Genomic DNA, 16,076 nt, shown 5'->3' on the forward strand with positions numbered 1-16,076 from the left:
ATGACCAATCGGTTTGCATCAAAAGACCCATATGTTGCTAAGCACTTGTTATGCCTCCACGAAGAGTATGTTATTGTTCCCTGAATACAAAATCTCAATTACTGTTTTGTTAGTTAATTTCAATATATTATATCCTTGGCAGTTTACTTGGAAACCAAACCAAAGAAACTTACAAAACGACATAACTGTAGGTGAAACGGAGCGTTTGACGTACACACTAACAAAGAATTGTGAATTTATATTTTTTACCTTTTTTAAGATTTTATTTTGATTTTAGTGTTTTTACGTCACTTTTGAGGAATGCTTTTGGGCTATTTCGTGGCAGCCTGTTTTTATTGGTGGAGGAAGATAACACCATCAACCTTCGATAGGAAAACTGGCAATCCTATTCAATTAAGATTGGAGTATAGTGCATCTGCACGAGCCGGGTTCAAACTCACAACCTCGGTGTTGACTGGATAGTGATTACAGTAGTAACCACTTATTCGGCCACGAGGCACCACCTTCATCAAGAACAATCACATATAAACATTTAAAAAGCCGGAGAGATGTATGAAAACTTTAAAACGATAGTTGTGGGATATTTTAGAAAGGTACATAAACAGAGGGAGTGGATACCTGATTTTTGTTTTTAAATTTTCATAATTTATCAAGGAACTTTAAAAAAAAAAATTGTTATAGATTATGTCAGTATAAAGTAAATCCACAAAAATGCCTAACTTCGATGAACATTATATCCTAGGAGAATAACAGGTCACCAGCAGCTGTACCGACTAATAAAAATAATATTTGATACGGATTTGCGGGGACAGCAACATATATCTCATTGTGACTGGATAGGGGATGCCAACGTTTGGACGTAGCTCGATTGTTCATAGGCTAATTCAGTTATTATATTCCAATTTGTATCAAAGAACTCACAGCTTTAAACCATTATTGCCTTCTTTGGCTTTTACGCATTGAGCCTGACATCATCTTTGCCTCGAAGCGCCACATGCCAAAAAAGGGACATGAAGAGATTAGCCAAATCCATATAATGTCTACGTTGCCTGAGGAAGTAGGAAGACAGACATTATATCGAAATCAAACAGAAATTATCATTCTAAACAATATGGTCTGACAAATGCTCTGCACATCCTCGGAAACGGGATCTTTTATTGGATTTGATAACGAATTTGTAATTTTATTGTCCAGCAAGTGCATGCATTAAATGTTTCGACTCTTTATAAAAGTAATGAAACCCCCTCTGCTTTCTGATGCATATATGGTGTTCATAAATTTTTAAAAGCATATGTACGCTTGTGTAACATTTTGCAGATTACACAAGCACATTACAATACTCATTCTGTCATTATTTAGATGTTTATGTATATAATTTATCTGTAATCAGAAGTTGTTTTTTTTTATATTAAATCCGAGACATAATTTTCTGATATAATTCATTAGGACTTTTAAAAATTCACATATAATAAAAAAAAGTTTATTTCAAAATACATTTATTTTGGTTGATCGAAGTAATCTATAGATACTGGAGTATCCATCCGGGAAAATGTTGATTTACCATCTATGTCACTGTTGTAATTATTCCAACTCAGGCTCTGGCTGAATTACTCCGAACATAAACCTGATCACTTTTCGACACATGCGCAACAACTGTACCACTGACTGATCCATCGACCCCGTTTTTGGCAAATAAGAATGTAGACTCATACACAGAACCGTTTATCATCAGTTCAGTCGAATGTTTGCTTAAATGCATTCGGATGACCCAGACAAATACGTAAATCCCTGTCTTTGGACATGTAAATACTCCAGTATGACAGTTGTAGCCATTTCCTTGGTTTGTCTTTGTCACATCAAACACAAGTCGGCGGCCAACTCCTGGATTTTTGAAATGTAAGCATAGAAAGCAATAACTTGAGGGGTTTGTTGCAATGTGTATGCTTTTTCCAGTTACCTTCACTTCATATCGACCTACAAAATCATGAAATGATCATTATTTAAAAACATTAATGAATGCATTTGAAATCAGCGGAACATAATGCAACGAACTCCTTGTTTTTTATTATAAAAAATCTGACTAATGACAATCTCTTTCCAAATTGATGCTTTCGTATCATTGCCGTAAAATCTAAATTACTGATTTATAAAGACACTTTCCAGAAGAAGAAAAAAACATTATAGTGTGCTTACCATCTGATGTTTGACATGAACTTTCATCAGATGCAAATCCAGTAACAACAACAAGGACAATTGTTATAGATGTCAACATTTCCAGGCATATTTAGTCCGAATAAAACACAAAACACCCTAATTTAGGAGAACAAATGTGTTTATAAACGTAATGTCTAACATTAATGTCTTATTTGCGATTTATTGACGATGCACGAGAACAGTTTCTGAAGCTATCAACGCTCTTGGTGAGCACTATGTACAGTGTCTTAAATGTGGTTCCACTCGATTAATGTTTTTACGAAGTATTAGCATTGTGGGTTTTTGCTCGTTGGAATCTCAAAACACTTTGTGCAGTTCTTGACTTGTTTTTCCACAACATTTATCGATTGATTATTGCCAAATCACTGTTTGTCTTGTAGCTTCAGTTTGACGAGCGTGATTGCGACGCAATCTTCTTCTCTGGATTTGCTGTCTTCTGTTACAAATCGTGCAGCCTGTTGATGTTCGTAGATGTTTAGAGGTCCCGTACTATTGCTCCATACTCTATTCAGTTTCTGATTCCTTTGCTTCTTGTTTAAAAAAATCATTAAATGATTAAATTGTGTTCAAAAATTTTAACTTGAGAATATGATATTTAGGAATGATCGATGTCAACCCATGTCTCCCATCCTCTATTTAGTCCATAATTTGCGTCACAGAACAATCTAAGTCTGAATATCCGCATTAGTCATCTATTTATTTTAATTTTGACCCGGTCAAATATTAAAAAGAAATGTCCTGCCAAGTGACAGTCATATCATGCATATGTTTGCAAAGTTGTAAAGGGAATCCATTCCAGCGACATATTTGTGTATACCTCAGTAAAGGAATGACACACCCCTCTAAGGTTTGCTGACCAGTACAGAAGACCTGCATGGTTTTTTTCGAGGAATTCCCTGTATATATGTTATATAAAACAAACAATGTATTTAAATATGTGTTTTCTTTCATATGTATGTGCTGTAAGATATCTTAGGTATATACTCCATATGGTGATGTTCATACTTACACGAGGCGTATACACCGAAGATAAAACCGAGCGCCATCATGTTCTAAGTTACAAAACATCATAAACAAATTGACAATTTGCGAATAAAGAATTTTGAAATTAAACAATTACAAGTTATAAATTGACCATTTACAAATTAAGAATTTTGGAAGTACAAAAATACAACTTACCAATTGACAATTTACAAATGAAGAATTATAAAATTATACAATAACAAGTTACAAAACAAAAGTTAACGAATGAATAATCTTGAAATTACAAAGATACAAGTTACAAATTGATATCTTACGACATAACAATTTTGAAATTTCACAGTAACAAGTGACAAATCGACAATTTACGATTTTAGAATTTTGACCCCGCTGGCTTTCCAAAATCAAAGGACTGTATGAAGCCATTAGACGTATGACAATATTGAAAACTTGAAATACAACTTGAAAACACTAACATGAAGGCAACAGAAGTACAAACTGTTCAAATAAAATAAATCGATGAAGAGAAAACAAATCCGGGTAACAAACTAACCCCGAGGGAAATATGTCAACTATAAAAGGACAACAACGGAACAACAACACTGAACTGCAACAAAAACAATAGCCAATATACGGACTATTTGGAAACAAATGCCAGATTCCTGACTTGATGCAGGACAATTTAAAAAAAATAATGATGGATTAATTAAACCTTGTTTTATGACAAGTCAAACATCTTACTTATTTTGCAACGTTAAAAAACAATGCTTAAATGACAAAACTACGTGACAAGAATACTATACCTACAAATGTAAGAACACCCTGTACAGAGAAATACACAAATAAATGATATTATAGTACATTTCAACATGTAAACCACAAAATAACAACGACCATCTCTTAATATCAAAAGTACAGTATACCACAATTAGTGACGTATATATAACCTGTTCTATAATGTTTGTGCTATTTTCACATTTCCTGACCGGTGTGAGAAAAATATTTCTCCTCACTAGTGAAAATCTGTTCTCGGCAAATGATTGGTTGATATTTAATTGTGACGTTAAATTTTCTTGTTTTCATCTGAATTTTCTTATTGTGACGTCATGAAAAAAGGCGACTATGCCTGATGACGTCACATCAAAAGTACACAACTCTACTCAAATCTTTAAAAAGGAAGGATAAAAGTCATAAGAGAAACAGATTCCACCACTGTTACTGGTGTATTACGATATTTCTCCACTCTCAACAGTTAAATTTTAATTATTTAGAAAGTTCGGCAAGCCTCGCGCTTTAAATATTAAAATTTAACTGTCTCGAGTGGAGAAATATCGAAATACACTTGTTGCAGTTGTAGAATCTATATGTAATTCATACAATTATATTGAACGAGATTAAAAATTTCGCAGTTAATTTCACAACAGAAGTCCAAACGATTATCATGATAATGACGGTTTTTGAAAGGCAATTTTCAATTAATGCTGTGAAAATGTCATAAATATTTGGACTAACACAATACTTTATCAATGGAAAAAGGAAAATAACTCGACTTTATTGACAAATAAGATATATATGTTAAATGTACCTCAAGTACAGAATTCAAACCAAAAAACGATAGGATAAATTTAATAGGCAACTGAACTTAAAAAGAAATATATCAATGCTATATAGCAAGATGCATAAATACCGAAACACGTCGTATAGCAGTGCGAATTCACACTCGTCAAAACAGTCATTTTTGTTAAGACGTGTGAAACTATCGTTAGTTAGTTAGAAACCGACACATAAAAGAGTGGCGGAAGATACCAGAGGGATATTTTTAGTTTGTTATCCCAATTTTGTTTTTTGTCCATAGATTTACGAGTTTTGAACAGCGGTATACTACTGTTGCCTTTATTTACCCAATAATAATCTCATCGTAACTAAAAGATTTGCAGAAACATTATCTGCGAGTGCTCTTAGATTGGTACTTTGCTTCTTTTATCGCTATGTGTTTTTTTGTGCTTCATGTCAATCGAATGAGTAAAGCCAATATGACTGTTTGAAAAAGAGGACCAAGAGATACCAGAGTGACATTCAACACATAAATCGAAAATAAGCTGACTAGGCTATGGCTAAAAAATAAAAAGAAACAATAGTACAAAAGACACAACATAGAAAACTAACTACTAAGCAACACGAACCCTACATAGAACTGTGGGTGATCGCAGTTGCTTCAGAAGGGTAAGCAGATCCTGCTCTTCATATGGCACCCATCGTGTTGCAAATGTTTATACAAACTCGGTTACAAGTCTTATTTATCAAGTCCCATTAGAGAAATATGAAAAAGTTGGTAAGAGTTTGATGTCGTTGAGATAAATAAGGAGAAATCGATTTTATAGATATATGACCAATGACGTTACATCTTCAAAATCCTTATGTTTTTTAGCGCGTATTATGCCTCCATGACGAGTGAGTTATTGTTCACCGAGGAAGCATCAATAATTGTTTGTGTTTGTAAATCTCATAATATTAATTGCTTGACAATTCACATGGAAACCAAACAAACTACACTTACAAAAGAGTAAATCTGTAGACGAAACACACATTTGGCGTACACAGTTATAAAACACATCAAAATACTTTATTTGTCATTATGTACGTGTATATGTACAATGTTAAGCTATCATCAAAAGCTTCTCCTTTTTTTTAAATCTGAGTAAAAAATATATTTTCTGATTTAACTCAATATGATTTCAAAATAACACAATAGTACGATTTCAAAATACAATTATGTTGGTTTATTCTATTTATCTACTGTAGTAGCCATCCCGAAAAGGTTGGTTTACCATTTAAGTAACTGCTAATTTTACCATCTCCGGGATATGCTGAACGATTCCGAACATAGACCTATCGCCTTTCGACACATGTACAACAACCGTACCACTGACTGATCCATCATCACCGTTTTTGGCACGTAGAAAGGTGGACCCGTGAACAGAACCGTGTATCATCAATTCAGTCGAATGCTCGCCTGCATAGATTCGGACTACCCACACATATACGTACATCCCTGTCTTAGGACATGTAAATACTCCAGTATGACCGTTGTAGCCTTTTCCTTGGTTTGTCTTTGTCAAATCAAACACAAGTCTGCGACCAGCACCTGGATGCACGTCTTTTGACATGAAAGCATGAAATGCAATAACTGGAGGGATTGTCTCATTGTGGTTACTCTTACCAGTTACGCTGACTTCATATCGGCCTACAAAATCGTTAAATATTCAATAATAAAACGAATGAATTAATTTGAAATTCTGATTACTAACACATTAAAGTTCTTTTGAGCATAATGATAACTGCTTTCAAAGTAGTTGCTATTTTAACTGTAAAATATAAATGAATGGTTAGATAAGACTCTTCCTGTGATAGATTATTATAGTGTGCTTACCGTCTGTCGTTTCACAAGAACTTTGAGCAGATACATAGCCAGTAATAACGACAAGGACAAGTATTATAGAGGTCAACATTTCAAGTAACTTTAAGTCCGAATAAAACACCGTTATCAAGGTGGAAAAAAATGTTTTTATAACATTTATGGTATGTTTGCGTGCTAATGACAAAAAGTTATATCTTTCACAAAAGGCTTTAAGTTGTAAAAATATCCGTAAAATAATATTGAAAAAACTACGCTGTCTTCAATTGTAGACATCAATCTACTGTTTTCCTTTTTCACTCTTAAATAATATTTAGTGGGTTACTAAAGATTTTTAAGCTGCAGAAGGTACTTATAATTTTTTTAAGCTGCAGAAGGTACATATAATTTTTTTTTAAACCAGGCAATTATGTTAAAAATTGTTATAATTGCAAACTTCCATTTTGTTTTTGCCAAAAACACAGAACATCTCGTCGCTTCAAACCTCATCATAGTATATGTTTTGTTACTGAAGACATTAGTCTTACATAAGAGTAAACATTATTCAAGTTATCTTTCTTTTTACAAATAAACTCATCATAGATACCAGGATTAAATTTAGTATATACGCCAGATACGCGTTTCGTCTACAAAAGACTCATCAGTGACGCTCGAATCCAAAAAAGTTAAAAAGGCCAAATAAAGTACGAAGTTGACGAGCATTGAGAACAACAATTCCTAAAAGTTTTGCTGAATACAGCTAAAGTAATCTATGCCTGAGGTAAAAAATCCTTAGTATTTCAAAAAATTCAAAAAATTGTAAACAGTAAATTTATAAATATAACAATATCAATGACAATATTTCATGATTGTTATTGTGAAAATCAAAAGTTACAGGTAGCCTGTATAACGTGCAAATGATAGTTCCTATTGTGCAAAATCTTTACCGATGTGTAATTCACTTTTCTGTATAATACATTGCTAAATCAATTATTCTTTAATTGTTGTTTTCCAATTTTAACTCGATTGGCAATGTTGTTCACTGAACTTCACATGACTTTTGTCATAATTCTTATTGTATAACTTGATTATTTTTTAGTGTAAATTCTGACATTTCTATCAATTTCTGTCATAGGCATCCTGATTATTTTCCAGTGGTCATTATTTCAAATTTAAAACTAAGATGTCTATGGAAGTTTATTGAATCGAAAAAATATAATTTAAAAGATATTTTTTAGAATATATGTATAAGAAAACAGCACAGCACCCAACAAAATCTTGAGGTAAAAGGTGCCAGTTTTAACTATAGATATGTGTGTATACCATACCATGCTATGGATCCATCTAGTGTAGAATAACATCTATTAAAGTTGTGCTAGTAAAAAAGTGTATGTCAGCTACTGAATTTCTGTGACAATATATACAGCAACTTCATGAACAAAACACAATCTTGCTCAAAGTTCTTGTTCAAAGTAAAAAGAAAAATTGTGTAAAATAAACTTTTAGAAATAAGGAGGACATTACAAGATATATTTTATTCATTCTTTAAACTATAAATAATCGAATTTCAATTGATATCATTCCCCCAAAATAATGCATATATAACTATAAAATATGATAGAAAATGATAAGGACGAGTCTTTGTTAATAAACAAATTGTGAAGAAGGTTTGATATTCACCGAGTTCGTCTTTAACTTTTAAACGGTAATAATTAAAATATTAAAAGTAGGACCCACTGTTCGATATTTGTAAACTTGTGTGCTTTTTTTTTATAAACAATAGTGGCTTTAAACCTGTTTCCTTTTTATTTCTGCATCATATTTGTAACATACATCCCAAGGTTTTTGCGATTTTCTGCTTACACTTCCGGAGCACTCTGATATCACCCCCAGTTTTTGGTGAGGATCGTGTTGCCTAGTCTTTGGTTTTCTATTTTGTGTCTTGTGTAATATTGTTTGTCTGGGTTTTTTTCCCCTTTTTTTGCCACGCACGGCGTTGTCAGTTTATTAACGATCCATGAGTGTGATTGTCCCTTTGGTATCATTCGCCCCTTTTTTATGTTGAAATTGATAAAGATATGTTCAGTATCATTGTGACTTATTTTGCCGGAATCAGTTGTTCTGTATTAACATTGTATAACTAATCATATGCATGCATATTGGACACGATAGAAACAGGAACACAATTAACTGTTTTACAAGTTATATAATCAGATATATAAGATTGACTTTATATCCCTGACCAGATACAAATAACAATATTGGCGGTATAAACATAGGAATATACAACATGGAAAGGCGAGTGTCTTCATGACAAAAGCATAGACCCACAATTGCCAAAGGAAAGAATGGCGGAAGACTAATATAACGATTCTAAACGAAAAAAACTCACATTCTTAATCGATTCACTGCGCTAAATTGGAAAATTCATAACTGCACATTTAATTCAGAATACTTCATTTTAAAAACTACAACTTGCAAGAAGACACACCATTCGATGTAAAGGTTATATAATTCAGAATCATACCATTGACATTGTTAATTCGTAGGCATGTGACATCTTCACAATGATCATTAATTCTTTGCTGCATGTTGAAAATCAAATTATAAGAAGATCTTGACCTTTGAGGGTATACCTTGAAAGTGAATAGTCTGTGAAATCGTTATACATGTATATAGAAATCCTTAATAGAGTATAATGTTTGCTTCATTAGGAATTAACTTTGTAAAATTAAGGCCAAAGATATTTTTCTTTTCCTGAAGAAGCATAGCCTGTATTAACGTTTAATTTGTGAAACGACATTAAATGTTATAACTCTTAAACCAGGATCTGCTTATCCTTCCGGAGCACCTGAGATCACTCCCAGTTTTTGGTTAGGTTCGTGTTGCTTATTCTTTTGTTTTATATGTTGTGTCATGTGTACTATTGTTTGTCTGTTTGTCTTTTTCATTTTTAGCCATGGCGTTGTCAGTTTATTTTCGATTAATGAGTTTGACTGTCCCTCTGGTATCTTTTGTCCCTCTTTTAAACCAACGTGTTTTTAATCTTTTCAATACATCTTAAATCTATTTGAGTGTATGTTTTACAATATGAAATGGAGAGATCTCTCAACATTTATTTTTTCTGTCCCAAGCGCTGCTTTTCATTTATCTTTATCAGGAACACTCACAACTAAATATTTGAAGACAGGGATGTATAAGACCAAAACATATAAAGAGCTATTTGATCAAAATGGATCTTAATAAAAGCCTTATTATTTTAATGTCACCTTTGCCTGGTGAAGTTGGAACATTGGGTTTTTAATGATAACTTAATTAAGAAACGACGAATTTATGAGAATTTTTTTTTATTTATAAGTGAAAATAAACTTTTACGATGTTTTAGACAAATAACGTGTTTTTGAACTAAATAAAGATGAATATGTTGAAAACAATTACTTGAACTGTGATAAGACGATTGAAGTTATTACTTAACGTTTCAATACGTTTCGTAAATACGGTTTATAGACATAATGTAGATATTCCAATGGGCAATACACTATAATCAAAACGAACATATACATTTTTCATCGAACAGAATAAAGCTCTAGCTATTTCTGAGCATGTCTTCGTTAATAAGCAATTGAATTGAATTTGATAGATATTGAAGTATTTAAATTCGTATCGTGAAGTATGTGTATTTATGAAATGTTGCGATTCTAAATTTTGTGTATTGCAAACTAATGATTTCAATTGAATACATGGTGTTAATATATGTTTTAAGCCTATCAAATGACGAATTAATGCTTGTACAACATCGAAACACTTTGAAATACTAGCTTACATAATGTACATGTACGTGCATATCTTTAAACTAGAATCAGAAGAATCTTGTTTATAAAATGAAAGAAAATAACTAATTTTCTGTTTTACACATTTAGTGCAAATTTTAAATTTGTGTTCTCATTAAAAATGTGACACCGATTGGTCCGATATATTAAGCAAGTAGATTTAAAAGAAAAAATAAGGATAGATAAGCCTATTTCAAACTACATTTATTTTGGGAGTTTTGACGATTTTTGTGGTTTCTATACAACTGTTCGCCTATTTCAAAGAATACAATTAGTTAAATATCCGAAAATAAAAGAGATAAATGGATTATTTTTTTTATTTTCAGTTACAGTTGAACAAGCCAAAGGTGTACAAAATGTTAGATCATTTTATTACTATTTGTAAAATAGCACAGTTACCTTTCCTTGATATTAAGAGGAATTAACATGATAGCTTTGTTGCACTTCTCGCCAAACCTTGTTTGAAGCATTACCATTGAACATATAGTATTGGTAGGATTATGTTTTTTTTTTTCGATTTATACAAAAATATCAGTTTCGTTTCTACTTTCGACACAACATCAAATCATATTAGTTTTCTGGGTTTTTTTTTTAAATTTGAAATTGAGGCATGGAGAACCCAGTGTCGGGGTATGTTTTTTTTTTGTAGACTGTAGTTTGTCTTCTTGCATGTTTTAACATGATTTAGCTATGATTCAGCTGGTTGATTATGAATCATAATTTTCCATTGTCCACTTCGTATTTTCTGGATCTTTTTGTTACAGACAACATACGAGATTATTTAATGGTGACATATTTATAATGACTGTATTATGTTGATTCAGGTAATGACAAACAGCCGAGACATTTGAATTTCCGATAATAAAAATTTAATGTCAACGATACTAATATCGATAAGGACAATACCGATACAATACATTTTACACTTTAACGACTCTCGAGATTTATTTCCAAATAAAAAAAAAAAAAAAAAAATCCACCTGTAAAACGTTCTATAATAGATATACCATGCATTCACCAGAAAGTTACCGTGTAACTTAAAATATTACTTCACTAAAAGGTGAGATGAACTGAATGGAAAAAAACGTATGAAATTGAAGGAACATCCACAACACACATATCAAAGAGAAACTGCCAGCGCTATGTAAAAAACAAAAGACAATGGCTGACATTATTTAAATTGTTCAATCCTTATACCAGTTCACATCAAATACAAAATATACAAAGAGACTAACAATCCTGATTTGTTCAACACTTTTTCGTAGACAGAAAGGAAAAACAGTTATCGGGACACAAGAACAGCAACACCTTATAGTTTAAATGACTAAAACGATGGTATAAATATTGTTTTCCATCCTGTAGGTCAGTAAATGACCTAGACGCAATCATTTGCAACGTTATTACATATCACATATCACATATCATCTCCATGATTCCAGAAATAACACAGCGTTACAATAAGCAAATCCGTTGAAAAAGAAACATAAGATAAAGACATAATCTTTCAATCAGTTTAATTGAAGTCTGGTTCTGACATGTCAGTAACTGCTGGTAGTCCTCTATTTGTTAATATATGTATCATAGTTATTTAGCTGAGTTTCTATTGTTACCTTTTCTTATATCAGACTTCTTTTTATCGTTTTGTCGTTTGTTTGTTTGTTCTACATTGGCTATATGTATAGGGGGAGGGTGGAGATCTCACTAAACATGTTCAACCACCCCCGAGTTGTTGTACCTGTCCAACGTTCGGAGCCTTTGGCCTTTTAAGTATTGTTTGTTTTATCTTTTTTTTTAAGTTTATTTATATGTTTTGGAGTTTTGTTTGACGTAAATTGTCAATGAATTAGTAAATCTTTTTATTAAGGGGCCAGCTAAAGCCCGCCTTCAGATTGGAGACGTTCTCGATATGTTGAATACCCATTGGTGAACTTGAGCTGTTTTCTGCTTAACGACCTAACTTCCTTAATTAACTCCCTTTATACGGTGAACATCATTGTCGAGCAAAATCCTCGAATGAAACCTCAGATCAGGAGATCTGCTTACTCTTAAAGAGCAATGAATCAATCCCGGTTTTTTTATTGGACATTGTGGTGCTTAGGTTTTAGTTTTCTAAAGTTCTGTTTTAGAGGAGGTTTTTATTTTTTCAATGGCATTGTGGGTGTTCTCGACTTATTACTTTGAATATCCTATTTGTATCTTTTGCCCATCTTCTAAGTAAGTTTCAGTTGTGTTTCCAGTTTTGTACTTTGTCATACGGTACTATGTGAGGTCGTACATAAAAAATGTTATTGTTCCCCGAGGACAAAATCTAAACATTTTTGTTTGTTTGTAAATCTCATTTTATTAATTGCTGGACTTTTTGGAAATTAAACCAACTACACTTACAATAGAGTAAATCTGTAGACGAAAAGAGCTTTTGGCGTACAAAGTTTTAAACCTTATTCCTTTTATTCTAACCTAAGCCGAATGACCTGGTTTTCCTTCACTCTACTGGATACCCGAGTTTCATAAAGAAAATAACACTTGATTCACTGTAAGCGTCAGAAACGCTTTTATGGATTTTCCTTCATAACGATTTGTCAGATCTAAACATTTGAAAGCAAGATATATGTATATATACTTTGAATCGATGAAGCAATATTTAAGATTAGAATTACCAGAGGTAGTGGGAACCTTTTTATTTCTTCATATTTTCATAATTCATCTTTGGACTTTTTTATTTGGATCATGTTAGTACCGACCACTGACTACTGCACTGCTGTTACCTTAGAAGGAGACTATCAGTTCATCAGCAGCGGCATCAACTAATGAAAACAACACTTGATATAGACATGCGGGGATAATAACGTTAACATATTTGTCATGGAGAACGACCGAGGACAACAACATATTTGTCATTGAGACTCGACTGGGGCTTTCAACATTTTGAATTTTGTTCATAGACCGATTCTGTTATTTTTTCCAGTTTGTATCGTCGACCTTACTGCTTTAATCCATTCTTGCCTACTACTTATCATTGAGCCTGGCAAAATCCTTGCCACAAATTGCATTTGACAAAATTAGAACACAAAAAAATATAGCCAAAACCATAAAAGGTCTACTTTGCCTGAGAGAAGGAAGACATACGGTATATCTAATTCATTCAAAAAAAAAATATGGTTCTGACCAAGTATAAACATGTCCTCGGACACAGGTTCTTAAATTCATATAAATCAGGTATGTGTATATCTAATTCAATCAAAAAAAAAATATGGTTCTGACCAAGTATAAACATGTCCTCGGACACAGGTTCTTAAATTCATATAAATCAGGTATGTGTATTCTTATCTTCCAATTCTTGCATTTATGGAATGTTTCGACTCATTAAAAAGTAATGAAAACAAGAGGGCTTTCTATTGCCTATTATGTCTATTATGTCTGTTTCTTTTGTCCACACATTGTTGTCAATATAAGGCAATTTTATGCGACTGTCATACAAGTAAGAGGTTTTGCTAGTTAAAAACCAGGTTTAATTCACCACTTTCTACAAAGGAAAATGCCTGTACCAAAAATATGACAGTTTTTATTGTGTTTGATGTGTTTGAGCTTTTAATTTTGCAATTTGATTAGGGACTTACCATTTTGAATTCTCAGAGTTTGGTATTTTAATTTTGGCATAGAAAGAATTAATATACTTTTAAAAGCTGTTCAAAGGACGGATTTAACGCTTGTGTAACTTTGTGTTGCTTACAAAACACTTTGAAAGACTGTATCGCTCATTATGTTCATGTACATGTATATTGTTGAACTATAATCATAAGAAATCTTTTTTATCAACAAAACTGAGAATATGATTAGCTTTCTGATCATTCTCATTAAGACTTTTTTTAAAAGATAATAGTATTTCAGACTTCATTTAATTAAGTTGATGTTAATAATCTACTGGACTAGCCATCCTGAAAATGTTGGTTTACCATGTAAGTTACTGCCAATCTTACCATCTCCGGCAAATACAGAATGATTCCGAACATAAACTGTATCACCTTTCGACACATGTGCAACAACTGTACCACTGACTGACTCATCATCACCGTTTTTTGCACGTAAGAATGTAGACCCGTAAACAGAATCGTTTATCATCAGTTCAGTCGAATGTTCGCCTGACCATACTCTGATGGCCCATATAAATACGTACATTCCTGACTTAGGACATGTAAATACTCCAGTATGACTGTTGTAGCCTTTTCCTTCGTTTGTCTTTGTCACATCAAACACAAGTCTACGACCAGCTCCCGGAAACACGTGTTTTGAAATGTAAGCATGAAATGCAATAACTTGAGGGATTGTCTCACCGCCTATAATTCTACCAGTTACGCTGACTTCATATCGGCCTACAAAATCGTTAAATATTCATTAATAAAATCATTAAGTAAACTAAAGTTCTGATAACACACACACATAAAAGCTATTTTGCGTACTAAAACATTGAAATCAAACACAAGGGACTTTCTTTTGAATGAAAAATAAGCGAGTTGAAAATCTGACTCATAATTTTATTTTAACTGATCGGGCGGAGCTCGCGTTTTGATTTGAATAAGGACAGTCTATTTGAAAATATGTGCCCTAAGGGTGATTGCCCGTAAATTATTATTGATTTCTAATCACTTATCAGTGTCACTAAACGGATATACAAAAAAAACTGAGTGTATGATATGGGACCAATAACTGGACACTTCATTGATGAGTTTATCCCAAAACTCCTGCTATAGATGGACTGGTCTTTAATAAGCGATCCGGTTAAACTCCGCCCAGTCAAGTGAAATAAATTAGTAATATTTGGTTTCAAAATTGTAGCATTCCAGGATAATGAAATTGAGAATGGAAATGGTGAATGTGTCAAAGAGACAACAACCCGGCAATAGAACAGACAACAGCCAAAGGCTACCAATGGGTCTTCAATGCAGCGAGAACCTCCCACACCCGGAGGCGTACTTAGCTGGCCCCTTAACAAATATGACTACTTGTTCAGTGACATTGGACGTCATACTAAACTCCGAATGATACACAAGAAACTAAAATTTAAACTCATACAAGAATAACAAAGGCCAGAGGCTAGTGTACTTACTGTCTGTTGTTTGGCATGAAGTTTCAGCAGATACATCTCCAGTAATAACAACAAGGACAAGTATTATAGACGTCAACATTTTAGTTCACTTTTAGTCCGAGTGCAACACCGTTATTTTGATGGGAAAACAAATGTTTTATGCACGTTCTGTCAAACATTAATGTTACATTTGCGTGTTCATGACATGAAATTAGATAGGGTTTTTTTTATAAAAAGCGTCAAATTGCCAAAAAACGAATAACTGTAAAATTGTACTAGAAAAAATAGACATCAATCTACATTTTTTTCTTTTTTTTCACCTCTCTTCAATATTCAGTTGATTCCCATTGGTGCTTTAAGCTGTAGAACGTATATGCACCTTATATCTTTAAACATATCGGCATCTTATTGAAATTATGATTACATAAGAATTTGACATCCATTCTTAGAGCTAAAAATGCAAAACATTTCGTCGCTTCAAAACTCATCAAATTATTTGTTACTAAACTGAAGACTGACGAAAAACACTTGTATGTATCGATAAGAGGGACTTAGCACAACACTAAATTGGAAA

At 32.7% G+C, this 16,076-nt stretch overlaps 1 protein-coding gene and 1 pseudogene across 1 annotated transcript; both read right to left on the reverse strand.

Moving 5' to 3' along the window:
* Window positions 1-5,955: 5,955 nt before the first annotated feature.
* Window positions 5,956-6,704, reverse strand: LOC139510999 (complement C1q-like protein 4; annotated as a pseudogene).
* A 7,592-nt stretch (window positions 6,705-14,296) lies between these two features.
* LOC139510661 (complement C1q-like protein 4) lies at window positions 14,297-15,688 on the reverse strand. Its single transcript, XM_071297210.1, has 2 exons — window positions 15,524-15,688; window positions 14,297-14,789 (listed from the first exon to the last, which is right to left on the reverse strand). Exons 1-2 carry the CDS (start codon window positions 15,600-15,602, stop codon window positions 14,338-14,340), a joined length of 531 nt encoding a protein of 176 aa, XP_071153311.1. The 5' UTR covers window positions 15,603-15,688; the 3' UTR covers window positions 14,297-14,337.
* Between the last annotated feature and the right edge of the window lie 388 nt (window positions 15,689-16,076).

Source organism: Mytilus edulis, chromosome 2 (assembly GCF_963676685.1).
Source record: "Mytilus edulis chromosome 2, xbMytEdul2.2, whole genome shotgun sequence".
Taxonomy (NCBI): Eukaryota; Metazoa; Mollusca; class Bivalvia; order Mytilida; family Mytilidae; genus Mytilus; species Mytilus edulis.

Coding starts and splice junctions, on each gene's coding strand:
- LOC139510661 (XM_071297210.1), bottom strand. CDS start 15,602: ATGTTGACGTCTATAATACTTGTCCTTGTTGTTATTACTGGAGATGTA. Junction 14,790..15,523: donor TTCATGCCAAACAACAGACA/GTAAGTACACTA, acceptor ACGATTTTGTAG/GCCGATATGAAGTCAGCGTA.